The sequence below is a fragment of the Poecilia mexicana genome, unplaced genomic scaffold (genome assembly GCF_051168715.1).
Source record: "Poecilia mexicana isolate PSO_F unplaced genomic scaffold, ASM5116871v1 scaffold_2, whole genome shotgun sequence".
Lineage (NCBI taxonomy): Eukaryota > Metazoa > Chordata > Actinopteri > Cyprinodontiformes > Poeciliidae > Poecilia > Poecilia mexicana.
In genome coordinates this window covers 39,653,339-39,679,241 of record NW_028263371.1, presented here as the reverse complement: position 1 = coordinate 39,679,241, position 25,903 = coordinate 39,653,339, and the positions used below count along the sequence as shown (strand labels likewise).

General features: G+C 41.9%; 1 protein-coding gene across 1 annotated transcript; it reads left to right on the top strand.

Annotated features, from left to right (window-relative positions):
- Positions 1–4,835: 4,835 nt before the first annotated feature.
- LOC106921893 (uncharacterized) lies at positions 4,836–15,110 on the top strand. The gene is made up of 7 exons (XM_014993893.2): positions 4,836–6,082; positions 7,363–7,436; positions 7,615–7,843; positions 8,984–10,914; positions 11,812–12,033; positions 13,828–13,972; positions 14,159–15,110. The coding sequence occupies exons 1-6, from the start codon at positions 5,827–5,829 to the stop codon at positions 13,930–13,932; spliced, it is 2,817 nt and encodes a 938-aa protein (XP_014849379.2). The 5' UTR covers positions 4,836–5,826; the 3' UTR covers positions 13,933–13,972; positions 14,159–15,110.
- Positions 15,111–25,903: the final 10,793 nt, after the last annotated feature.

Below are 25,903 nucleotides of genomic sequence, written 5' to 3'. Positions count from 1 at the left end.
GCTTGGTTCAAGGTGTCTTAATTACACAGTTCTTTCTTAAAATGTTTGAGTATTCCTCATTTATCTTTTAATAATTGAATATAATTACGCTGATTTGTAGATGCCTTATATTAAAGCCTTGTGAAACCCACTTTATAAGAACCTGTGTTTGCTTTCAGTGGTGCTAAGGTGCATGTATATTAACATGCTTCAGTTAAAATTTCAAAAAGTTTAACATGGATGATAAAAAACTGAAATGTATTCAAATGATTAAAGCTTTGTTACACCATTTTCTAACTTGGGAAGTTAGAAAAGGGAAGATGGAATAGAAACATTTTGTCCCACAGTGGGCATAACGGCAGCTTTGACATATGTATGTTCTCAAAAATTTAAAAAAGTATAAAACCAAGATATAATAACATACTGTGCAATAAGGAGAAGATTACAGCTTAAAAATACTGTGCAGTTACCAGAAGCGGCATACTCCAATCCAAAGGTTGTGCAAGTATATAGGATCTCTTAATTTAAAAACAAAAATGCACTTTTGATCTTCTCAACCTGAGTTTTAAAATAAATATCCAATGACTGAGCCAGAATGTTGAGTTTATTCTCAGTCCAGGAAGATAAACCCGAGGAAAAAAAAAAAAGATTTGACCAGTTGGTCTTTTGGTTTCATACAGTTGAAACCAGAAGTTTATATACACTGGAAAAAAAGACAGAGACACTTGTAAACTTTGTATTTCAAAGATGCCAGTAAATAAATAAATTGTGACATTTAGCAAACGGGAATAATTTTGGTCATTCTAATTGACCTAAAACAAAAGTAGTTTGGTCTGATTTAACTTCAAAGAGTTAAATCAGACTTTTTTTTTCTCTCTCTCTCTCTTTCCAAAGAGAGAAAAAAACTGTATGTAATCTTTTGGTTCCAACTGTACGTGTTCATGTTTTTCCAGATCTCGTTTTGGGATCATTCTTAAAGCAGACTGATATAATGCAATGGTGAGCTCCAGTGTCAGTCATTGAATGGGTGCCTTCAGTAGAACGCTGCAGTATTTGCACATTTGAAGTTAAATGAATCAAAACAAATTAAGTTTAACATTCAGCTAATGAGCATCGCACTAAGAAAAAGACCAATTTTTCAAGCACATTGATCTTTGCTTGATCAGGAGCTGTCAAAGGAGAAGTACCACCAGGACCAGTATGGACCACAGTGAACCAGTAATAGGTGCTGGTTGCTACTTTTGCAACCTTCAACTATTTCTGTCGTTGAAACATGAATCTGAAAATACCATAAAATCCAAATTAAGTCATCAGGTTCCAACATAAGAAAAGAAAGACAAGCTTCTTAGGATTTACAAACTGATATGTTTGGTTGCCAAGCTCACTTCACTGAGTGTGAGAAAGGTTTAGTATTAGGTTTAATATTTACTCAAGCTATGGTTTGTACGCAAGGCAGCCATATTAGATTTTACATGTTTCACACACTTTTCTTTTTGTTACAGTCTGACATTTAATCAAACTAAACTTCCTGTTTTAAGTTTTTAAATACCTAAATGCCTATTATCTGTGGTGTTATATTCTCAGGTAAAGTGTTGCCAACAGAAGGATTTACACATTTTCCTAAATAATGTTTTCGACTTTAATTTAGTGTAATATGGAAATAGCCCCCCACCCCCAATGGAAAACCAGTGTTAAACCATGACTGTGTTTTGAAAGAAATTAAATAACTCAAAATTTTGTAAGGTTGAATAGAATGAGAAGTGTCTGCAAAAGATTACAGAACTGGATAGATATATATTTTACAGGTGATTATTGAACATTTAATAAAGAGGTTGTGTGTATTATTTAAATGGGATTAGCTTTCAAAAACTGGAAGACAAAGACAGAAAGCTTCCTACAAATGCTGTAGGAAGTTGTTGAACTAAAGAAAGCTATTAAAAAAAAAAACTTTAATGGCAAACTGAGTAAGAGGAGGAGGGTGACTGTTAGATCTCGCCACAAAACAATGTCGCTCAGCATCCAAGGATGTAGCTAGGGTCATTTGAAACAAAGGAAGTGGTAGAAACAATCCAGTGAAGTCACTGCAATGAAGCATCAACAGTTTTTGTATTCTTCAAATATTTCAAAACCAAAGCTTGAAGTATAGTTTACTGAACTCTGCCGACATCTCCCTCAGTAAGGCTGACTTCCACCTACTGAGTGGATTCAATAGACACAATCTCAATGAGATCTGACTTCACAGTGTTGTGTATGAGGCTAAAAATTAGGCCGTAGTTTTCTCACATGGTCATGAACAATATTGCACGTCTGAAATAGGCACGAGCTAAGCAGACTTTCATTTTAAAATTAAAACTGGGTAATTGGGGCAAAGGCCCACAGATCAACAGGTAACAAATGTTGCTAAGGTTGCAGTCAAATGAAGAAGTGCTTTGTTGAAGACTTTTGGATGCTAAAATTTACAACACTCAAAGAAGTTCATAGAATCGTGGTTAGAAAGCAGCCATTTGTGATTATAAGGCATATGATAACTTACTGTTGGATAGTCAAATTCCACCTGAGTGCCTCTAGACCACATTCTACTTCATCCTGGAGAAAAAAAAAGGGACAAAATGCTGGTCAATCCTGGATGAGAACTATGTGATTAATAAAAAATTTTAAAAAACTCCCAAAAACTAGGGGAGCATTCTAGTTGCTCTAACTCACAGATCTGTCTCTGGTTTCAGACTTTGTGGTGGTTGGCTGTTTTCTCAAAGAGAGTTATATCTCTGTTCCCATCTTGCTGTGGGCATTCTTCTCTTCAGTCGCTGGCTGTTCTCAGGGCCCAGCGACTGAGAACGAATGTGCCAAGTGTACAAACACTTACGTCAACCTTAAAACAGATTACGACCGTAATTTTAACTCTATTCTCTGTGTATACCGACAAATTCAGCTAAATAAGAATATTAAGTTCTGAACTTTATTGTAGATTCCCCAGTAAGGAGTTCCTATTAAGTTATGTACTCTCTTTCAGCTATGCTTTTTTTTTTTAAATAAGAAAATAAAGTTGTAGTTACTTCATGATCTCTAAATTAATTACAACCACCAACCATGCTGAGGTGCAGAAAATACTGTTGTTTTAAACACATGTAAGTACTAGGATTTGTGAAAAACAGAAGACATACAAACAAAAAATTTAAGTATCCCCGATCATATTTCATGTGTTTTATGCAAGTTAGTTTTTTAATATACATTTTTACATTTATGTCTTTGTGCGATGTGGGGATATTCAAGAACATCTGGAGCAAGCGCTGAGAGTTTCCAGGTTTACATATAAGGAGCTAAATTCAGGAAAATACAGGAAGACAACTCACACTCATCATCAGGGATACACTTTCATCTCTCTTTATGATATGCTTAAGTTGTTTTTTTTTATTTTGAATCGAGTATGCAGGATTTTTTATTTTATTAATTTGTGGCACTTTTACAATAGCGTACCAACCAGGAACTGTCATACTTTTGAGTCTTCCACAATTGTTTTTTTTTTTCCCCTGGTTTCATTACCAACACTGCCAGAGACTCTGAAATAACTTTTACCTCTGACAACCTAAAACCTAATGCTCATTCCCAGGCATATATAAGCTGTTCTGTTACATTTGGTTCTACCAAAAACCTCAGAGGAGAGTAGACTTTTTCAAAAGTAGCTGCAAAATGTTGGAACAAGTTGCCTTTAAAATAGCACAGGTGTATCTTCATGTCCTGTGTTAAAACTCCACCAAATTAGAGAGGCCTCTAGCACATTGGAGTTGGCACACTGATTTAAATGTTTTTGTCTTTTACACACAGCCAAAGCTACAATGCAAGGTTTTGCTAAAAGCATCTATATTCATGTGTTGTGATGGCCCAGTCAAAGTCTAGATCCACAGTTGAAACCAGACGTTTACAGCAAATAAGAAGACACACATCATGGACAGAAAAAAGCAAGGAGACCCAAAATGTTTGACCCAAGTCATACAGTTCAAAGGCAATGCTACCAAATACTAAACTTAACTGAATTTTGACATAAAATAAGAGAAGTTTTTTTTTTTTTTTAACTAGAGACAGTGAGTAAAAAATAACAATGTGTCTTTTTATTTAGTCTATTTAAACATCTGGTTTCAACTGTAAATCCAATTAAGAATCAGTAGGAAGACTTCAAAATCTGCACAGATACATTCTACATTAAATCTGAGTAATTGTGAGATTTTGGAAACTCTTACCAAAGGTAAGAGAAATCAAACTTCTCTTATTTTTAACTGCAGCTGACCATAAATGGGCATCATGTGTTTGAAATTTGTGTTAGTAAAAAGAAAAAAGAAAAGTAAAGAAAAAAATGGCTGTATTATTTTTTTTCCTCTTCAAAAGTTTGGACTAAATTTTTATTGGTCTATTACAAAAATACTAATAAAACAAAAGGAATTTTGTTATTGGAAATATTTTATTATCTATGATTATCAATTTTTCATGTACACATTCTACTTTCGATGGGACATTAAAATTGAAGATTCTTGGTTTTCCTTGAGAATATTAAGAGACAATGCCTTTCCAATTATATTTTTAGACTTACATAACATTTTAATGTTAATTCAGCAGTGTGCGTCTTAGTAAAAGAACTTGGCGTTTCGTTTTTATATATAAACACGACATGTTATATGATTTCATAAGTTCAGTATTTTTTGTTCAAAATAATGTTTTACACGACTTAGCAGCAAGTGAAACAAACACTTGGAAATTGGCATCGTGACTGAACAACCTACCTTGCTGGCTACAGACAGAGAGCTGAGATGATTGGCAGCTCTCTTAGCCAATCAGAATTCGCGTGGTGGAGTCTCTTTAAAGCTTCTACTAATGGTCTTTGTGTGAAGGCGGGGAGCAGTTGGCTTGGATAGTCTGCTGATTAGCAACAAACAGAAGGTTACGAGTTAGAAAAATTGGATTATTTGCCCACCAGAGCGCCTTCGTGGCTACAGAAGCGGTGTTAACTATGTCGGGGGCCTAATCGGATCTTGTTAGTTGGCTTTTGAGGGCGAAAGGCGGATATTTGTGAAATTTCGGAGCCTTTCGCGGCGAGAGGGAGAGAGAGAGGGTCCACCTCGCTTTTAGGTCGTTTCAAGTGGCGATGCTTTAGCTGATAGCTGCGTCATCATGTTGCTTCCGAGTCGAGTTGGCGAGAAGGAATCACAAGTTATCGCCGGGAGGTGAGGCTGCCCGCCGTCGTCCAGCCCCGGAGGCCACTCCCGACCCTTGAAGTACGTGGAAGACGGGCTGTCGGTGGGAGACTGGCGGCGAAGCCTGCCTAGTTTACGTCGTTGTGGGGACTTTACATCACTTGCCTCGGTGTAGTTGGCGCGATTCCCCAACTTAACTGTATTTATTTAACCCACTGTAGGGTATGAATTCGCACGTTTTAAATTAATGTTATTTACAGGAAAAGAGCCTAGAAAGAAAGAAAGTGGAAGTGTAACTACTGATGGGAAGGTATGCTTGCCACAACTGTTTGGATAGTGGGAAGTGATGCTCTCATTGACAGCTTGAACACAAGCAGGACCATCCAGAGAGAGGTCCTCATTATCTGAGCTTAAACAGGCGTTTCTAAGAGACAATGGGAAACGGTTCTGTTAACTCCCACTGATTGACTCACGTTTTTATTAGATCAAGGCGGATTGATCGGTTTGCTGTGTCAGGGGGTCTCTATCATCACATCCACGCGGACTTTGTCTCAGGTCATTTTGACCCCCTTTCTTCAGCCGTCCTTAATCTGGGTGGGATAACCACACTTTATATCGAGTTCCTTATTTAAAACTGAAAAAAAAAAACTTGTTAAAAAAAAAAATGGACGGCGATTGCACTGTTTATGCGTCCAAGCACGGGATCGAGTCTGCGGGGCGAGGATCCTCTAACTTTGAGGTGATGGACGGGCTGCTGTACCGCAGGAAGTTTGAAAGGGGCTTCATCAACTACCGGGAGGTTCTGGGTGAGGATCGGAGGCAAGAGGCCATCTCCACCTTCCACAGGCGGCGACCCGGCCAGCGCCACCTCTCCCTGGAGGAGACCTATAAATGCGTGGCCGAGAACTACTGGTGGGAGGGTATGTTAACACCTGAGCAGCATTACGGGAATGTTTCTGCTTCTCTGATGTCATTGTTTCTCTCGTCATCGAGCCAGTTTCTTTTGAAAAACAAACACATTTTATTATTTCCTCTTGATGTTGCTAACTTTGGTCGCATTTTATGCAAAAGATAAAAAGCCTACATCAGGTTTCTGAGCCGCTTGTAGCCATTTTTTTTTCTCCATATACCGTTTTGTTTGCAAGCTGAAACTTTGTGTTTTATTGGGATTTCACTGACACAAAGTAGTGTGTCATGGAAGGAAAGGGATACATTGTTTTTGAATTTTTAACTTTTTATTTATTCAGCGTTCATAAGTCCACACTAAAAACTATGGGGGCGGATTTGCAAGTTTGTGGGCGCCTGGGTTAGAGCCAGTTTTGTAACCAGACATACTTCTACTAATGGAAATTACAATACATTAAGAGGTAGAGCAATAAATAAGTGAATATGAATTGTTGCATGGTAGGTTTAATACATCCCCTGAGCAGCAGTTCAATGTTGTTCCCCCCAAAAATGGACTGTAACTTTATAAATTTCAAAATACTTGAGCATCACCACGTTTCAGTTCCAGGATCATGGCTGTTGCGATGTGATGTTTTGGAGGGACTTCTGAAATCAGTAGGTGGAGTTGGATTGTATATAAGGTTATCAAAGTAAAGGGGGTTGAATATAACAGATGAGGCACTTATCATTTGCACAAGACCTGACAAATGATTGATTTTGCATTCCACTGCGTTAATGAACTATCCCATGTGTCTGTCATGTAAAATCTTAATAAAACACATTCGAGTTTGCACTTGTGAGAAATTGTGAAAACACTCGAGGGGCGTGATTATTTTAACGAGGCACCGCGTTTCATTTTGATGGATGGAAACTGCGCTTTGTTTTGAGTGAACTACATAATTTTCTTTTCCCATTTTGGACTCAGGGTTAGGGTTCATGTGTTTTTCCCCCTCTGGTTGATGTAGCAGATGTAAATCTGAAAAAGGGAAAAAAAAATTGTTTTGACCAAGCGTCTTTGTCCTTCGGAGACCTTTTTTTACAAACTTCCCTCTGTAACCTGGTTGTTTCGTAGTGTCTTCAAGTATGTCACATTTTAATTTATAGAATGTGAAAAGTCAACTTTACATTCGTTTCTGGAGTTTAGACACTTTATTAAACATTTTGATCTATTTCTGTCCCTCTGTAACTCCCCTGCTTTGTCTGTTTTTATTTATTCTAAGGTGTTTTTATGTCTGCTCTTCCCCCCCCCCCACAGGAATGTATTTCCAGATCAGAGACTTTGTCCTGCACTGTCCACAATGTAAGAATCTGCACAGTAAAACATCAGCGGTAAGTACAGGACATTTTAATATTTATCTGCTTTACAGGCGTCTCATTTTCTGCATGTTAGATTTCACGACTTTCTTGTCAGTTTCTCTGGTGGTTTCTCTCTCACCCTTCTCTTTCTGCAGTGAAGTTTTTGTCTCATCCTTTGTCTCTCGCTGTTTTGTTTTTTTTTGCCTCTCAGGGCTTCGATGGTAGGAGGCGTGTATCTAAGACAGTACCGTCACACGGCGCCGACTTGCTGAGCAAGCTGAGGAGTCAGAGGGAGGCGGGCCAGTTCTGTGACATCACCCTTCGAACCAACGGGGGATCCTTCTCAGCTCACCGAGCCGTCCTGGCCGCCGTCAGCGATCACTTTCATGAGGTTTTGGCCGAAATGGACTCGAGCAAGAAAGCAGACATAGACCTCTCTGGTAGGAATTTAAAATGTCGACATTCGTGACTTGGGGCGTTGTGATGTTATGATTCTCTTTGGTAATGGTTAAGAAAGCCTCTGTTTTAATTTAGAAGATTAGAAATATAAAGTATGAATCAGTGTAGGTGTTTCTTTTGATTACAGGAAAAGGTTGTATGTAAAAAGAGATGGGTTACATTTGATTAAAAATCAGTTGTTTTTCCACGTTTAACATATTTATTCATAAAGGGGTCCAGATCAGATATTCTGCAAACAATTCTTGTTGTTTTTTGTCAGAGATGCAATGTTTTGAAGAAGTGTTTATATTTTAGGGCAAGAACAGCCTACAGGCTATTTATGGACATTTTATTTGCTGGGAAACATGAATTTTAATGTGAATTTCAACATTGTTGCAAATATAAACTTTTAAGTGATTTGCATTTGTTTTTGGCCCCTTTCACTCTCATGCAAAATAAAACCAAGTGAAAACAAGTTCTTAAAGAAGGTCAACCTGTGTGTAAACAAACCTCAATATAAATCCAGCTGTTCTGTGATGAGGCTAAATGCATAAAACACATGGTACTTGTTTTTCATTATTAGCAAAAAAAAATGAAAATTATAAATAAATTTCAATGAATTATAACATCTTGAGTTGGTGTATTAAAAAAAATGGTGAAATTTGTGGTTGCAGCAAGGTGATTTTAAAGAAACTCAATCCAAGTATGGATATCTTTGAAAGGTACTGTGTGTCTTGAGTTGACACTTTGATGTTGTGGGATGAAATTTGGTAACATTTTTGCTTGGAAGCAAATGCAAGCTCTGCTTTTAGATACTTTTAGCTACTCTTCTCTGAATTATTTTCACCCTTAAATAGAACCAAAGGCAAGAAAACTAACTTCAGTTTTCTTGCCTTTGCATGAAAGCGCAGTGTTGGTTTCGACTTGCTTTCATATAATCTGTCTTAGGCAGAGATGAGGTGTTTCTCAGTGTGTTGATGAGGCTGGCTGGTCAGTTTGAGATCTCATCGACAGACGGGCTTGGAGAATCCTTATCTTGGAGTGCAGCCATAGTTTCGAAGCAGAAGTTTGTTTTTTATCTCCAACCTTGTCTGGTGTTTCCATATCAACTACTCTACTAATTTAGCATCGTCTTATTTCAGGTTTCAGTGAGGACAGTCTTTTGTCTCTGCTGGACTTCTCCTACTCGTCCACCCTGTGTGTTCGTCAGGAGGATCTCCCAGAAGTCTGTGCGATGGCGCGTCACCTGGGCATGTGGCCGGCCGTGGAAGCCTGCTCTGCCCTCCTCAGAGAGCAGGAGCATCATCTCCGTGCTCCCGGCAAGGCCTTCGGCTCAGCTCACGGCGGTCCGTTCAGCCAGCACCGTCACCACCAAAGGGAAGGACTCTTGAAGCTAGAGAACATGAATGAACGCTTTAGTCTAACACTAGAGACGTCCGATGAGTCTTTACAAGAAAGTCCTAAGCGCAACTTGCGCCGAATGCCAAAATCCCAAGTTCAGAACGGCCTCCCTCTGAGTCCCTCGCACAGGATGAAGCTCATGGACTTCAAGTCTCCCTCTTCCAAAAAAGCCAGCACACCTCGCCACGTCATCGTCGCCACTCGGTCACAGAACTACTCGGCCCTCTCGGTGTCGAGCACCCGTCTTCTCCGCTCCTCTCCCGGAGCCGCCAAAGAGGTTCAGAGGTTCCTACCTAAGCCGGAGACGCCTAAGAAGAACAGAAAGTCCCACTCCGTCGCCCAACTGTCATGCACGTCCAGGTCGCGGCCGGGAACGTCCTGCAGCCCGGTGAGGGTGAAGCAGGAGGTGGAGGAGGTCGGGGAGGACGAGGAGGATTACGCAAGAGCGCAGGAGAAGTACAAGCTCATGAATGTCCTGGGACTCCAGAGGACGGCTCTCCTTCCCAGACCCGAAGACCTAATCGGCTGGAAGCAAAAGAAGCGGCTCCGTAAGCTAAAAGCCAACAACTACTCTCTGACCAAGCGACGGAAACCGCGTTCTTCATCCCCCGGTACCTCATACGAAGACATGAAGCTGACACTTCCTCTCTGCGACCCCGTCAACACTCGACTCCTCAAAAAGTCGGTCAAGTCCAAGGGTTTGGGATCCGCCAGAGCAGAGAAGATCCCAGCGAAGAGGCAGAAGAGCATCAAGCAGCGCATTCCTCCCTCCGACAGGAGCATGAGGAGTAAAGTGGTCTTACCAGACCTGTTTCCATGTTCCTCCAGGCCGGCGTTTGGTGGTAGGGAACTCAGGCGGTCTGTGAGGAATCGCGACAGTACCCAGCAGCCCCTGCGTTACAACAGCAAGAAAACCTTTGTAAGAAACGTGGTTAAAATCAAAGCAGAAACGACTGAATACTCCATCTCAAGTCTGAGGCTGTCCATGCACGGACAGAGCGGACACGCGTCTCCAAACTCCCTGCCTTCACAGACGACGCAGAGCAGAAAAAAGGTCGCCGGAGACGCAGTGAAAACGCTCCGGTACAACAGCAGCCGACCGGGAGCGAAAGCCAAGCTGAGACGGGCGTCCACAAAGGAGGAGGACAAGACGAGGGGCAAGTCCAGAGAGGAAGGAAGACCGGCGGTGAAGGATCCTGAACCCAACGGTCTTTCAGAGCATACGCCTCCTCCCTCGATTTATAGTCACCCCCTTTACAAAACAATCAAAGAAGAGCCGGCCGACCCAGTGCCAGTCGGACCTTTCCCTGACCCCCCCTCGCCAGACCTGGGCAAACGTCAGAGCAAGCCGCCCATCAAACTGCTGGACTCTGGCTTCCTGTTCAGCTTCTGTCGGCCGGCAGGGGGTTCCATGACCGGCCTGAAGAAGGAGGAGGAGAGCGTGGCCATCTGTCTGACGCGCTCCGTGTCTCAGGTTCCGGAAAGATTCGACGCAGACGGGTCTCCCCAGCGGACGCTGAGAGCCAGGGGTCCGCCGGGCCTGAGCGTGGTGAAAAGGGAGGAGAGGAGAGTCACGCAGGGACAGAGTCAGAGACATGGACTGAAGTCCAGAGAACCCAGAGCGCATCTGGACAAATGTGCTGGGTCCAGAGCTACAAGGACGATGCCAAAGGTAACCAATAAGGCAGTTTGAATGATGCTTCGCAGTTCTGGTCAGATTGTTTACCTGCGTTCTTCGCAAACCTTAGAGCAATTCATTTTGAGCCTGACTTTGAATTAGAAGAACAATTTAAAATGTGTGTTGTAATTAATTAATGATTGCACCCACTGTGCAGTAAAACAGACCCTCATCATGATGGTTCCACCACCCTGCTTTACAGTTGGTATAATCATCTTAAGACTTGCAGAATTTGTTTTGTTTTGTTTTCATCTTAGCAGAGCATTTTGGATCAGAGGCTTGAAATCTGAACAGAATTGTGTGTTAGAATGGATTAACCAGAAAAAAATCATTAGCTTCTCCACAAGTCCTGACCTGAAACCTATTAGAAATTTTAAAAGTTGGGTCTGTGACGGGAAGCCAACCAATTTATATTTATGCCATCAGTTTTTCCTGGAAGAATTTTGCTAAATATTTTCCGATGGCCTCAGAAAAGTGTTGCTGATGTGCGCCTGGCTATGAAACATTTTGACAAAGTCTGGTGGTCGAGTCTGCATAGTTTTCACCTCATGTATCAGAAAATTCACATAAACTTAATATGTGGCCTCCAAGTTCGATGAAATGTCTTAAAATTAGGGATTTGGATGCATAATTAACAGCAAAATCAGTTACGTTCATGAGCAGGACAGCATCTGCATACAGTTTTAGTTACTATTCTCCAGGACCAGTCGAAATTTGGACTGGAAATAAAGTAAATATTTTTGGGAATGTGATTTAATCTGGAAATCCTTAAGACATTAAAAAGATAGTACTGACCTGATTTCAAATAACCAATACACTGACTCTGTAAATGTTTTCTGTAAACAGGCTCTTTCTTTATTTATTCTTTAATTTTTGGTTTTTCTTATGCAGAGACAAAACAAGGTCCATACCCTGAGCAGCAGCCGGACCTGCACCATGCTGGACGCCGTACATCGAGCCCGCCTAAGGCAGCTCCGAGGGCCTCGGAGCCAAGCACCCAAAGTCCCAAAGGCGTCCCACGCCTGTCTGCAATGTCCGGCTGCCTACAAGGACTGCGACGCCCTAATTATGCATCAGCTGAGGCACATTGATGGAAAGCACTGGCCCTGTCCGGTAAGAACCAGCCCTCCTAGATGTTACCTAGAACCACTTGTACGCGGACCCTCTTTCAGCATCGCGGATCCGGTTTCAGGGACGATGCTGATCCTGGTGCCCAGTTACACACCTGCTCATGCTGGAAAAAAAGAATGGCTGGTTCAATGTAAAAGAAAGCTTTTACTTAGTTTCCTGGTGTAGAAATTGTTGAGACAAAATGGCTTCTGACAAAAATGATCTCTGCTAAAGTGAAAGTAAGTTTTTAAAATATATATATATATATATATATATATATATATAATTTTTTTTTTTTTTTTTTTTTTTTTTTTTAGATTTAGCACCATCATTTTAAAATAAAAAGGAGCAACACAACAATGTGCAGCTGAAAACTGTTGGATCTTTTGCTTCCCCAAAAATATGGTTTTTATCAGGCGATGTTTTACAAATAAGATGGAAATATGTTTAACTCACTCTAATTAGAAAAATGTTCCAGCCTGCCAAATTGTAGGTTTTTATTTATTCATCTTTATTATATTTCACTCATTATTAGTTGGTTAGGGCTCAGTTCAGCATTGAATGCAACTACAAAAGAAGAAGAATCTTTTTCCCTTTGCTTATGTTTCAGTAATGGAGAGTATTGGTTATATATTGCTTGAATTTATCTGTATGGATCATTGGAGTTAAAATTGGTTTATTTAAATGGGGTCGCCTGCAGCTGTACGCACTGTGTGTGGCTTGCAATTTTCCTATAAGTAAAAAAAAGAAAAGAAAAGAATAGTTTTTGGATTTTTTTTATTATTTGACCCTCTTTACCAGTAACAAGATTGTGGAGGAAAAAACATATTTTGTGTCAAAACATCTTGTACACGAGTCTGTAGAGGGGGAAACGTGTACGTCCAAAGCCTACATGTTATTGGTCAGTTTACTTTTGTTTACTTGCTGGCGTGGCGTTGTGCTGGTTTTGTATGATTGGCGTTGGAGATGTGGCTGCGCCCTTGCCGGTCAGGTGCAGTGGTAGTTTTGTACGTACCCTCCGATAATATCCAGCAGGTGTCCCTGTGTTTAGATGTTGACATCATCTACACAAGTAAGCCTTTTCCTCGAAGCTCAGGATTGAACAGTTTCCACTGATCATCCTTGACATATTTCTACAGTTTAAAGTTTACCTGTGGTAAATTCAGTCGATGATGGACTTGATTTGGAAAGACACACGTCTGTCAATATAAGGTTGCACAGTTGACGGTGCAGGTCAGAGGTCAAACACCAAGCATGAATTCAGGGGAATTGTCTGTAGATCTCGGAGACAGGATTGTCATAAATCTGCGGAAGGATCCAGAAACATTTCTGCTGCTTTGAAAAGCCCATTGAGCTCAGTGGCCTCCGTCATCGACATATGGAAGAAGGTTGGAACTTCTTCAATATCAAAATGGGGGAACGAATCGTCTCTGTTTTGAATTTCCAACCTGCTTAAAGATGCACATCTCCGAATCATCACAGAAATGGTTCACAAGAGACAAAATCAACCTCTTCCGTGACTCCTCTAGTCGGTTCCTGGATCTACAGCAGACTTGAACAGACCAGTTCAGTCAAATGTTGCAGTGTTGTCATGTTGGAAAAACATGACAACATAAATTATACTAACAATAAAAGGAACACTATAATTCTAAATTAATAATTAGAAAAATATGATGACATTTTCCCCCCTCTGTAAAGAATTCTGTGTTGCTCCACAGCTACAAAACGACTTGCATCACTGGAGTCTCGGTGAAGCCTCCGTCCGTTTACTCATTTTCCTCCATCTTCTCTCTGCAGCTCTGCAGCAAGACCTTCTTCAGACTGAGGAATGTTCGGAATCACATCCGCACCCACGACCCAAAGTTGTACAAATGCCGGAGCTGCATTGCAGCCGGTTCGTGAGGCAGCTGGAGACGCCCGCTTCTAGCACAGGCACATGGAGGTCGGTGAAACGAATCCTCTCCAAAGACCGAGCCGAGCGTCAGCTGTCCTGACCGGGGCTGTTGTCGAGTGAAAAAGGGCATTTGTTTTAACTTTTGTTTTGATTGTAGCGCAGTACGACCGCCTGCGCTCATTGATTTCCTTTAAGTCCTCCTCTCTGCTTCGTTAACACGAGTTGTCGTTTCAGGATGAAAGCCATCAGTGTCTCACCAGCAGCCGTCGGGCTGAAGCCAGAGGCACATGATGGACCCCAAGCTTGTACATACTGAATCCAGTCACACTTGAGCACAACGGTCTGCGGGAAGGCGTCACTGCTGTTATCAACGATTACTAAAATTATTTAAATAATCAAACCAAGGTTGCCGTTCCTGTTTGCTTCTTTGGTAGCTACAGAAACTTGAACATTTACTCTCAGGGGGGGTGGGGAATGCGATGCCACGTTGTACAGCGATTTCACGTCACGGTTGTATAAAAGGATTTAAAAAAAGAAAAAAAAAAAGAAATGTAAAGTGATTGATATAACTATTACTGCTACTTATTGTTACCTTTATTTTTCTATGTATAGATGAATGTTGAGTGCACTTATGTCATAGCTTATGTTGTAAACCTAAGAAATGGTAATGAAACTGAAGGTTTGGAGTCTGAGGTGTGGGAATACTTGAAGTTGTGAAAGTGCTGGGGGTGGGGGGGGCATACTTGAAGTTGGAAAGGTGGGGGTCCGGGTTGATCTTTTTCCTGTGGTGTGCTAATGTTTCAACGACGATGTCTTTTGGCATTGATCCGGTGGGGAGTGCAGGCGGGGAGGAGGGGTTGTACGAAGACGCCGCTGCATGTGTATCTTCAGGCCATTTGTAGTCCTCTGCCTTTTCTAAGGCTGCAGGGTTTAAAAAGGGAAAAAGTGTCGTTTTTATAAATGTGAATTTCTTAACTTTATTCAAGATGGCCACATCACGACAAATGTTTTATTAATCTCTTCTTTAACGCAAGACCAGATCCTCTTGCTCTACTTAAGTTTCCCCCTCTACTGAGTAAATGCAATGTGCACATACAGAGATGTTTATGTATCACAAAATGATTTTAGAAATAAATGAGCTGTCTCCTGCTATCTGTTTAAAGATTAAATAAATTTTTGCCTTTAATATCTTTTTGGTTTTCTTGCGTCTTTGTCGCACATTTCAAGATGAGGGTTTCCACGATGAAGTAGGAAATCTGGAGTTAAAGATGACATGAGTAAATGTAAAATACAGTTTTTAAATTGGTGTCGGAGCAAGGATTTCTTAAAGAGACAGGTGCCCAATTTTAAGGCGTCAAGTCAAATCTCTTTTCAGTCATATTTGATATAGACAGCATTTTTATGATTGAAGGTAATCTAGTTACTTGAATGTGCTATAAAATGGCACGACATGCCTGGAAAACATGCTATGCTGCCCCTTTAAACCACTGGTGTTTGGGTGGCTCTGTGCTTTGGATCAATCTGCTGCGTAACCCAAATGCACTTGAGTTCAAAACGTGCATAAGAAGCTAAACCATGAGGACGATCACTAAACAACTACAGCTCTGGTGGGGAGTTTCCCTTCATTGTTCTTAAGCACAAATTTCAATTTTTTTTTTTTTTGCTTTAATTGAGTATTTGTTTTTCCTTTGCTGTCTAAAACATTAAAACAATATTTTTTTCCATGAGATTTTTTTATTTATTGCTTTTTTCAACTTGAACAATCCACATTCTAATATAACTAAAAAGATTTACTGTTGTATGCACATGAATGCATTTATCTGATGCATCTTAAATCTACACCGTTCTATATTACATTTTTAATTTAAAAACGAATACATTTTGGAAGAACATGGGGAAAAATCTGTGGATTTTGCCTTTAGCAACAGTTTTTAATGATTTGTAATACTTAAATCAGTAAATTCTTGAAAACTTTGAAAAATAAACAGGAACCAAAGTTAACCCTACACCATTTTCTGACCAATGCAAAACTGATGGTCTGCACAAAGGATTCAGAGCAAACTCAACCTGCTCCACAGCTGAGTGCAGCTCTAAGTAAAACACACAGCACTCCAGCAAAACAAGGAAACTTTCTGCAGAGAAATCCTTCTGTAATGAATACATTCATTAAAGCAGGCAGGAAGTGAGGACGGCTTTAAATATTCTGTGTTATGATCTGCAATAAGAACCACAGTTTAAATTCACAACTCTCTGTCAGCTGAGTGTTACTCTCAAAACCGAACAAAGAAGAAGAGAAGCCAGGCCTTTCTACGAAGATGCAGACCAATTTAAATATTCCTAAAACGGAATATTTACTATTAATATCTTACTAACCACATTTATTTTGCCTAGAATTTAATGTTATAGTAAAAAAAAAACAACTGGGAACCTTTTTTCATAGATAGAAGTCTGGTGTCACACTTATAGGTACTCTTAACAGTCTTTATCAAATGTAACCGAACCGGTTGTCTTAATACATATTTAGGTTTTGAAATTTCAACTGATAAAGATGAATTTATGTTTGTCCTGTTGCCGTATGATGGAGTGGTAACCTGTCCAGGGTTCAGCCCACCTCTCTCCCACTGACCTCTGGGGAGAGGCACCAGTTCCCCTGTGAACTCTACAAGGACAAGCAGGTAAAGACAATGAACATATGTTTACCACTTAGCTGAAAATGGACACACACACACACACACACAAAAAAGATTCTTGATTGAGCCAGCAGTACCCAAAGCTGACACTAGATGACAGCCTCTCCCTTTCAGGCCTCCACAGCTGCCCAATAACAATGCAAAATGGTTCCAGTGTCATTACCGCTCACATCTGGAAACCTCAAGACACCCTAAACAAGGAGGAGAACCAGCGAGTTCATTCTGATTTGATTATTTTTAAGACCGCACTTTGTATTAAACCCAAAACGACTGCTCATGATTCACAAGACATTAGAGCAATTATTGTGAAATCAGGTTGGGTGATTATGAATAAACTGTACCTGATTGCAGAACCCAGATTGTGGTTTTTAAAATGTATAACTCAGCTTGAGCATAGCAGCTAATCAGACTCTTTCTTGCATAATTTACCAGAAAGTAAGTTGATGTTGACCTCTTTGACTCCCCGGGACTGTGTAGCTTATTATAGAGCCAAATCTCTCCATGCCTCTTGACTGCAGCGTTATTCGGGGGCCTGGGTGTACTTTTTCACGCTCATAACCAGCGGGGCTTTACTTGGGTTACCCTTGCCCCACCAGCGGCTGCGTGTGCAAGCTTATGTGAGTTTAGGGAGCCATGGAGAGTACGCCCAGGAACAGCTGACAATTTATGCTAGTGGGGCCCCCACATTCTCAGAGAGAGAGGAGAGAGGGGGGCAGGGAGGATTGAGGGCCGAAGACAGGAGGGCGAAGAAGGGGAGACTGGGTGGGAGCAAAGCAGAGTGGGGGCGAAGAAGGAAAAGACAAGGAAGAAAGTGGAGGGGGGGGGAGAGTAAAAGAGAGAGAGTGAGAGAGGGGAAAGGAGGCAGTCTTGTTTGTAGCTTGTCAGCAATTGCTTGAGACAAGCTTCCCCTCCATGTGTGAAAGCTACTTGGCAGGAATGCTCGGGCTGTACCAAGTGGAGCTGGGCGAGAGGGGGGAGGTGGGATCCGCGCAAGAGGAACAGACCCGGATTGAGGAGCCAGTGTGTGGCTGAAGTAATCCTTCAGCAGCGTCGGCTCTTTGATGTTGTATCTTTGTGTTTGTGGAGGGGGGAGGGGGGGAGAGCGGTGTGTGGGTGTGAATGGGGCTGCAGAGAGGTTTCTGTATGAATATGTGCTCTCTCTCTCTCTCTCTCCCCAGCAGCAACAAAAGAGAGGCAATGAGACACCCCCCCACCCCCCACAAACCCTCCGCCTCTCTGCCTGTGCCTCTCTGCCCCCCCGCCCCCCCACCCAGCCTTCACTGGCTCTCAAGAGAAAGAAAGCACAAAAAAACGGAGGGAGAGAGAAGAAGATGATGAAACCTGAAGTGGTCTGCAGTGTGAAGTGTGCATCCACACAGATGTTTGTGCATGCATCTGAAAGTGTGTGTGTGTGTGTGTGTGTGTGTGTGTGTGTGTAGGTGTGTGTGTGTGTGTGTACGTTCATGCGTGTGTGCGTGTGCAGTGTATGCTTGGCAAACATTCATTGATCCTCAAATTTAATCTGTTTACCAACAATCTGTGAAAATCTCATTTGTTCTGTTCATGAATGTGTCTGCGGCTGCATTTCTGCACGCCAGTGAGTTTTCTACCCAGTAGAGGCTTTTATTGTCTTAAGATGTGTGTGAGCATGTGTGCGTGCGTGCATTGGGTCATTTTCCTCCCTAGCCTGTTGCTTTCTGCCGCTCTCTGCTCTCTCAGCTCCACATCATAAGGAATGCGCACTGAGATGGATTCCTGCAGGATTCCTTCCTCTTCTCCGGCTTCATTATTCCCGCTTTTGCAATGGCTACTGGATACACACAGACATGCTTTTCTCGACCCATAACCAGCTCCCATAGTGGTGTTAAATAAGATCACTTGTACAGAACTGTGCAGAAGTCCTAATTTTAATTTACTTTGCTTCCAAGTGGCCAGACTTTCATGTAATTTTGTAAAACTTTTCATGCTTAAAAAAAAAGTCAGTGTCAGATGTAAAAAAATATACATGCCTATCAACACATCTAAGAAATCCAGTGCAGACAGAACCTGTTCAGATCATCTACTGATCTGAACAGTTTTCGAATAGTCAATGTTTGGCTGCTAGCATGCTAATACATTTGCCAAGTTTGATACTCTTGGTATTTTTTTTTCTTAATTCAGCCAAAATAATTGAAGCAGTTGGGGAAAATCTGAAGAAAATCTATGCAAGAACTATCAAGATCACAAGATTGCAACAACGTCTTGGTTTGTGGGAGAAAAGTGCTAATAAAAACTTAATTACAAGGAGGTACCGGAACCTCCAGCCTGGCTGGCTCCACCGGACTGAGGGACAGCTTCATGCACCAGCCTGCTGGAAAGCTGGAGTATCTGCCTGGTCTCCATATCCCTCAGCAATGCTTCAGCTTGAACAATCTACAACACCTCTGGAACTCTGTTACCTAAAATGACTTTCCTGGCAAGAATAGCACGAGTTGGGAACAGCAGCTGACCCGTGGGAGCTGGAGGAGCTGCAGAGATCCACAGCTCAGGTAAGATAAACTTGTTGACTGGACAAAGTTGTCTTCTACATGAATCTGGTCTTTATGAAAGTATGTGAGGAAGAAAACCACAACAGCTCATGCTTGCAGTTTGCCACAAGATGAAACCAAGGCAACTTCTTGACCTACTTGCACTCTATGTGGGAAACTTCCACAGCACATGGCCATGGTAAAATGTGGTGATGGCAGCATTATGCGGGAGTTTGTCAGAGCTATTCAGAAGATGGATGCAACTCTCGGAGAAAACCTGTTAGAGGGTGTAAACGACTTGAGACGGGAACAGATGTTCATCTTCAAGTAGGATGATGTCCTAAAGTAGAGATTAATGGAAATCAAAGAGTTAGTCAAAGTAAGGTCCTAAATTCATCTGAGATTTTCTAGCAGGAAACAAAAAAAGGGAAAAAGTTTCTATGTTGGGGTCTGGTAGCACAAAGCTGGTTGGGACAAACTCTAAAAGACGTGCAGCCGGAACTGGAGTAAAATATGGGGCTAACTTCAAAAACACTCCACACTTTTCAGATTTTTATTTGTATAAAGTGGTCAAAATCATGCATAGCTTTTTGTCACTGCAAAATAATTTGCTACTTTCCATTTGTCTTCATATAATATCACAATAAAATACATTAAAGCTTACAGTTGTAGCGTGACAAAATGTCAAAAAATTGAGAGAGTGTTACCAATTTTACAAGCTAGCATACAGGTAGTTCTTTTTTTCGCTGTACCTTTTGAGTATGACAACCATAACACAATTTCTTCACATTTCAAAATTTTATATTGTCTTAAAACCCAGTTGAAGTCCTTTAGAAAAGATATATAAATAAACAATTAAAAGAAGTTCTGACACAATTGGAAATTATTACTTTTTTTTACTGCAACTTCCCTCCCTTCTAATTCTACCCCATTTGCTTCTTTGTGGCTCTTTGTGTGACTTCTCAAAAATGCACACACTGCTGTTTGCACTAGGATGATTTCCTTTTCTTTAACATCCGCACCAACAGTTTGCTTATGGAAACAACAGTAAAAGTTTGAGATCGTCCAGTCAGCAGCAGCAGCAGCAGCAGGAGCAGGCGACTGTAAAGAGTTGCATCTTCTGTGTAACAACAGAAAGCTCTCTCTCTCTCTCTCTCTTTCTTTCTTTCTCTGTCTCTCTCTCTCTCTCTCATCCCATCGTCCCTCTGCTTCCCAGGGCCCCCGTGAAGGAAAATGGGAGAAGGAGAAGAAACGGGAATGCAAGTTTAAGCGAATTAGGCCGTGAATAATTTTCAGGATGTCACAATGTATTGGGGGAGAAAGCTTTTAACAAACAGTAATTGGAGAACCAGGCTCACTGTTCTGCGAGCTTAAGACGGGGAATTTCTTGATTAGGACCTGAACTGCACCCGACACAGCCAACATGTAGTGAATTTAGAAGATTTATTTAGGATACTGCTTTCACAAGACAGATTGAAGGCGTAACAGACCCTATTCTACAGAGGCAGAATAAAGATAACTTGTGGCTTTCAATTTTTCTTTTTCCTGTTGGAAAAAAAAAACAAAACAAAGCTTCTCCACAGCATGATGCTGCCACCAACATGCTTCACATTGGGCGGCATTCATGTTGCGTTAGTTTCCCATCATACATACCATTTTGCACGCAGCCCAGAAATTTCAGCTCCGACTTCGTCTGAGCACAGCACACCTTCTCCACAAACTGAATTAAAATGCATGCCGCAATTTTTACCTGCAAAAACAAAACGACGTGCCATTTCTCTCCCGCTTCACAGCGATGCACTGCTTTGTATTGGTCTATCGCAATGCTCTCTCAAGGCATTCTTGAAGAAGTAAGCAACTTATAGGTGACAATTATTGGGGGGAGGAGAGGGGGAGAGGGTGAGAAGAACAAAAAGTAGAGGAGAAAATGAAGCAAATGATGTGAAGTTAAACAAATGACGGCGTGGAAAAGGCCAAAAGGAGAGAGAAAGTGGGTGGGGCGGGGGGGGGGCGGGGGGGTTAGGATGAGGAAATAAGGCAGGGAAAGAGGAAGCAGAGGGGAGGAGGAAAAGATTGGGGAGTAAAAGGGTAGATGAAAGCGAGGGAAAGTTGAAAAGTAAAAAGGGGGCGGAGAAATGAATGAAGACTGTGGCTGAGGAAGGCAGGGAGGGAGGCCGGTGGAGGAGGAGGAGGAGAAGGAAGGAGGGAGTGAGGGGAAAGGGAGGAGGGTTGATCTCTGGGGTTTGAAGCACATTAGTATTCATGGGGAAGAGGAGGCCACAGACAGCAGAGAAACAGAGAGGGACCAGACTGAGAGCGCCACACAAACATAAATACACTCACACAAGCTTCAGCCTGCCCACACACACACCCATAGTGTTGGATGGGGTCTCAGATGCTATATGTGTGTGTGTGTGTGTGTGTGTGTGTGTGTGTGTGTGTGTGTGTGTGTGTGTGTGTGTGTGTGGGGGGGGGGGGGGGGTGTGTGTGTGTGTGTATGTGTGTGTGAGAGGGTCCCAACCACTCCTTGTTCTGACACACACAAACTGTTTATGCTAAAAGGCAGAGGAGACAATTGCACTCCATCTTGACTTGCACACACATTAATGTCGAGGTAAAAAAAAAAAAAAAAAAAAAAAAAAGAAAAAGAAATCCTCCCAGGAGATGATTTAGCGGTTGAAGCCTTTGGAAACCCACCCCTGCTGGTCTTGGATCGAATCCCGCCTCAGAAGTGTCTCTCCTGTGTTTTTCACCGCCTCTCATCCCTTTTCCTCCCTCCTTCTCTGTCAATAAAAACAGAAGACACCGGAGGGCTCGAGGATGATGTTCTCTGAACGCTTTCTTTTTTTTCTTACTTTTCAGAAAGAGAGGAGGGGGGGGGAAGGAGGAAAAAAAAGAAACAAACGAAGGAGACCATAACAAGCCCACAAAATTCCTTATCGTGTTGGAGGCCACTTGCGAAACACCTCTGATGGTGGCAGGAGGAGAGCGAAGGAGAAGTGGCAATGCTCTCTGGGTGTTCTATTCTTAGTCTCTTCTCTCCTCAGACTTTGGATGAATCCGTGTGCGTGTGTATTTGCGTGTGTGTGTGTGAGTGTGTGAGAGAGAGTGCAGAAGCATGCGTGGGTGGGCAGGTGGTGTACAGCTGACAGTTGATTTGCTGTGACACCAGACACACTGGCTGCTTTGGACTCCCATGGCCTAGATATCACAGCCTCCTGCAAGCCCAAATACCTAATCTGTGTCACCCCCTTTTTTTTTTCCCCTCCTTCTCCCTTTCTCCTTTTGCCCCCTGCTCTCTATGTTAGACCTACATATGATGTTCTGGGTCTCGAGCAGGTAGGTGGTGGTCCCCACCGTCAAGCAGATAAACCAGAGACAGAAAGGATAAGGAGTGAAATGAGAGGAGTGATTAAGTGCAAGAAGCCGATCGAAAGGAGGGAGTAAGAGGGGGAGAAGAGGGGAGGGGGTGAAAAAAAAAGGAGCGAGATCACATCATGTAAACAGAGTGAAGCGCTGCACGGAGATGGAGGAGGCTGTTGCCATGGCAGAGGCTGCATCCTTTTGTTAAAGATGTCACTCAGGGGGAATCAGGGCTAATGAGTAAGGACTTTGCGCTTGCGTGCGAGTAAATGTGAATCCGAGCTGCTGGTATTCTCCAGCGCTGGTGCTGTTAATGGTTTCGCTTCGAAAAGTGAAGGAGGAAGTAAGCTGGGAAAAACTGATCTTTATAGGGCGGAAGTGGAAGGCGATCCATGACGGAAGATTGTGACTCTGTGTGTGCGTTTGACTGATCTCCATTGAGAATTATCGGGAGGATGTGCGTGCGCGCGCGCGCGTGTGGTTTAGTGTGGCGCTGCGTAGGTGGTTTGTTCTCCATGCTCCTCATCTTGCTGCAAATTAGCAAAAATCAAAGAGAAACAGGTTTCATTTAATCCCACCCTCTCCGTCTCCCTCTCTCTTTCCCATCTTTTATATCCTCCCTGCTCAGCAAACAGCCTTGAGCCTCCCACAGAGTGAATGCAGACATCTGCCCGCACTTTTTCTTTCTCCACTGTCTCTCCCTCTTTTCTGTCACACACACACACACACACCCTCACGCACACACACACACACACACACACACACACACACCCACGCACGCACACACACACCTACACACACACACACACACACACACACACACACACACACACACACACACACACACACACAGGCGTTTGTTTCGCTGTCAGCGGCGTCATCAGAGAGACTGAGACGTTTTTACTCCATTTCTTTCCCTCCAAAACCAAAATCTCCCCTCTTCTTCTTCTTCTTCTTCTTCTTCTTCTTCTTCCTCTTTTTCTTCTGCATTTATAGACGAGGATAAATAATTTGATCAGTAGGGGGGGTTGAAATTCCACCACTCTGAGAGGCGTGACGTTAATCTTTTATTATCTGCTCTCTCATTCTTCCTCTCCCTTTCTTTCCCATTCCTTTTCCTCCTTATCGCCTCTCCAGACCCTCCCATCACCACCTCCCCCCACCCCCCACCCAACAACCCCTCCAAGCCTGTCCTTGCAGTATTCTAATGATTCATATTTCACATCCACTGCCTTTTCATTTAGCCTGTCTACACCGCTTCAGGGACAGCTACTCACGATCTTAATTGACTGAGGAGGTGGAGGTGACAGAGGAGGTAGAGCCGCCATACAGCCAGCCCCCCTCTATGCACAAACAAACGCATAGATACTGCTAAATAATAATAAGCACTGATCCGGTCAAGGTTTATCTAATTAAATATTCACTCACTGGCCACTTTATGCACCAGCTCAGCTGCTTGTTAACAGAATTTGTGAATCAGCCAGATGGGAGCAACTCAATGGGTTTTAGTGTGTGATGCTTTAAACTGAGCTGGAGAATCAGAAAGAACGAGCATTTGGGTAACTTTGTACGTGGACGTGGTGGCACACCGGCTCTGGTCTGCTGAGGCTTTCACACATAGCTTTTCTGTGAATGGGTGAAAATAGCTTGTTCAAGACAGGGAGAGAAATGGGTAGGGATGAAAAAAAAAAAGAAACATAAAGAGAGAACAGATGCTCAAATAGCCATACCAAATCGGAGCATGCAGCATGTTGAACCTTAAAGCAGATTGGCTACAAGAGCAGAACAACCACACCAGGTGCCATCCCTGTCAGCTAAGAACGGAAAACCAAAATTACACGATTACAGATCGGAAAAACTTTGCCTGGTCCGACGAGTCTCGATGACAGCTGCAACATCCACATGTTGGATCAGAATTTGCTATGAACAAGAAAGCGGTGATCCCTCCGGCCAGGCTGCAGATTACTTAAACTAAGTGTTGTTGCTGACCATGTTCTTCCCTTTATGACCAAAGTGTGTCTTCCAGCAGGATTAGAGCGTCATGTCATAAATCTCAGATTATCTCAAACTGGTTTCTGTAACCTGACAGTCACGTTAAAGAAACTCCAATTGTCTCCGCATTCCCAGACCCCCGTACTTTGGGGTCTGGTGTAATGTAATATTCACACTGATGAACGTGCAGCCAGCAAATCAGCAGCAGCTATTTGAACAATACGGACCAAAATCTCCGAGGAATGTTCCTAACATCTTGCTGAAATTATGCCATAGAGAATTAAGCCATCTCTGGGGGGAAAAAATGATTCAGTCCAGGGGTAGCAACATGCTTCAGTAAGTGTATTTGTGATCATGTGAAATTAACACCAGATGATGATAGAGTGATGATGATAGCAACAAAGTCAAAACAAATGAGTTCATACTTTCAGTTACATGCAATATAAACAAACGACACAGGGAAAGAGATTTAAACACATAAAGAAAAGATGCATGTGTGAAAAGAAAAGAAAATTGATTCAATCTTTCAGTATTTAGGAAGAAATCCTCCCCCTTTTTTCAGTGTCAGCTGGTAATTAATGGCCTATAAGAAGGCTTCTCATTACAAAGGAATTGCACTTGAAGCAAGTAAATCAATCCATCACTCTTCATTTGCAGAGTAGGTCATACACAATGAGGCCAACACAAACTACTTTATGTCACGACGGGTAAAAGTAAAGATCTGTCTGAAGATCTCTGTGCTGCAAATCATGCTGATGTCATTGGCTACAGATGGATTTCTAAACCTCTGAATGTTGCTGTTTAACACATGTGAGAAGGAGATAATTTATCCATAAATCAGCCACTACCAGGTACGTCTCGCATGATTTCAATGAGAAAAGTCATAATAATAATAATAATAATAATAATAATAATAATAATAATAATAATAATAATAATAATAATAATAATATAATAATAATAATAATAATAATAATAATGAAAAAAGTCCAAAAGCCACTTACAGTGAAACCTGGAATTAGCAGAAATAGTTGATAAGCACTGAATATCCTCTATGCACACTCACTCTGGAAGACTCCACTGTGGAAGAAGAAGCATGTTTACGGTACTTTAAAGTTTGTTTGACAAGCACATATTAGAAAATCATTGCGACAGATGGGCACAGCTTGGTTCATTTAATGTCATCACACACCATACTGGGAAAAGAATTGGCACTACTAGTCACCTCAAAGGAACCACACCACAAGTAAAATTTGGAGAGGGAAGAAGCCTAGTGTAGGGTTGTCTTTAAAATATGTTTGTGGTATATTTCATCAAGGATTGACATACATAAGGAAGAATTGGAATCTGAAGATGCAATAAAGATCATTTTTTTAAACAAGACAATGATCTCAAACACAGCGAAGGAAACTCCAATGGTTTCAGAG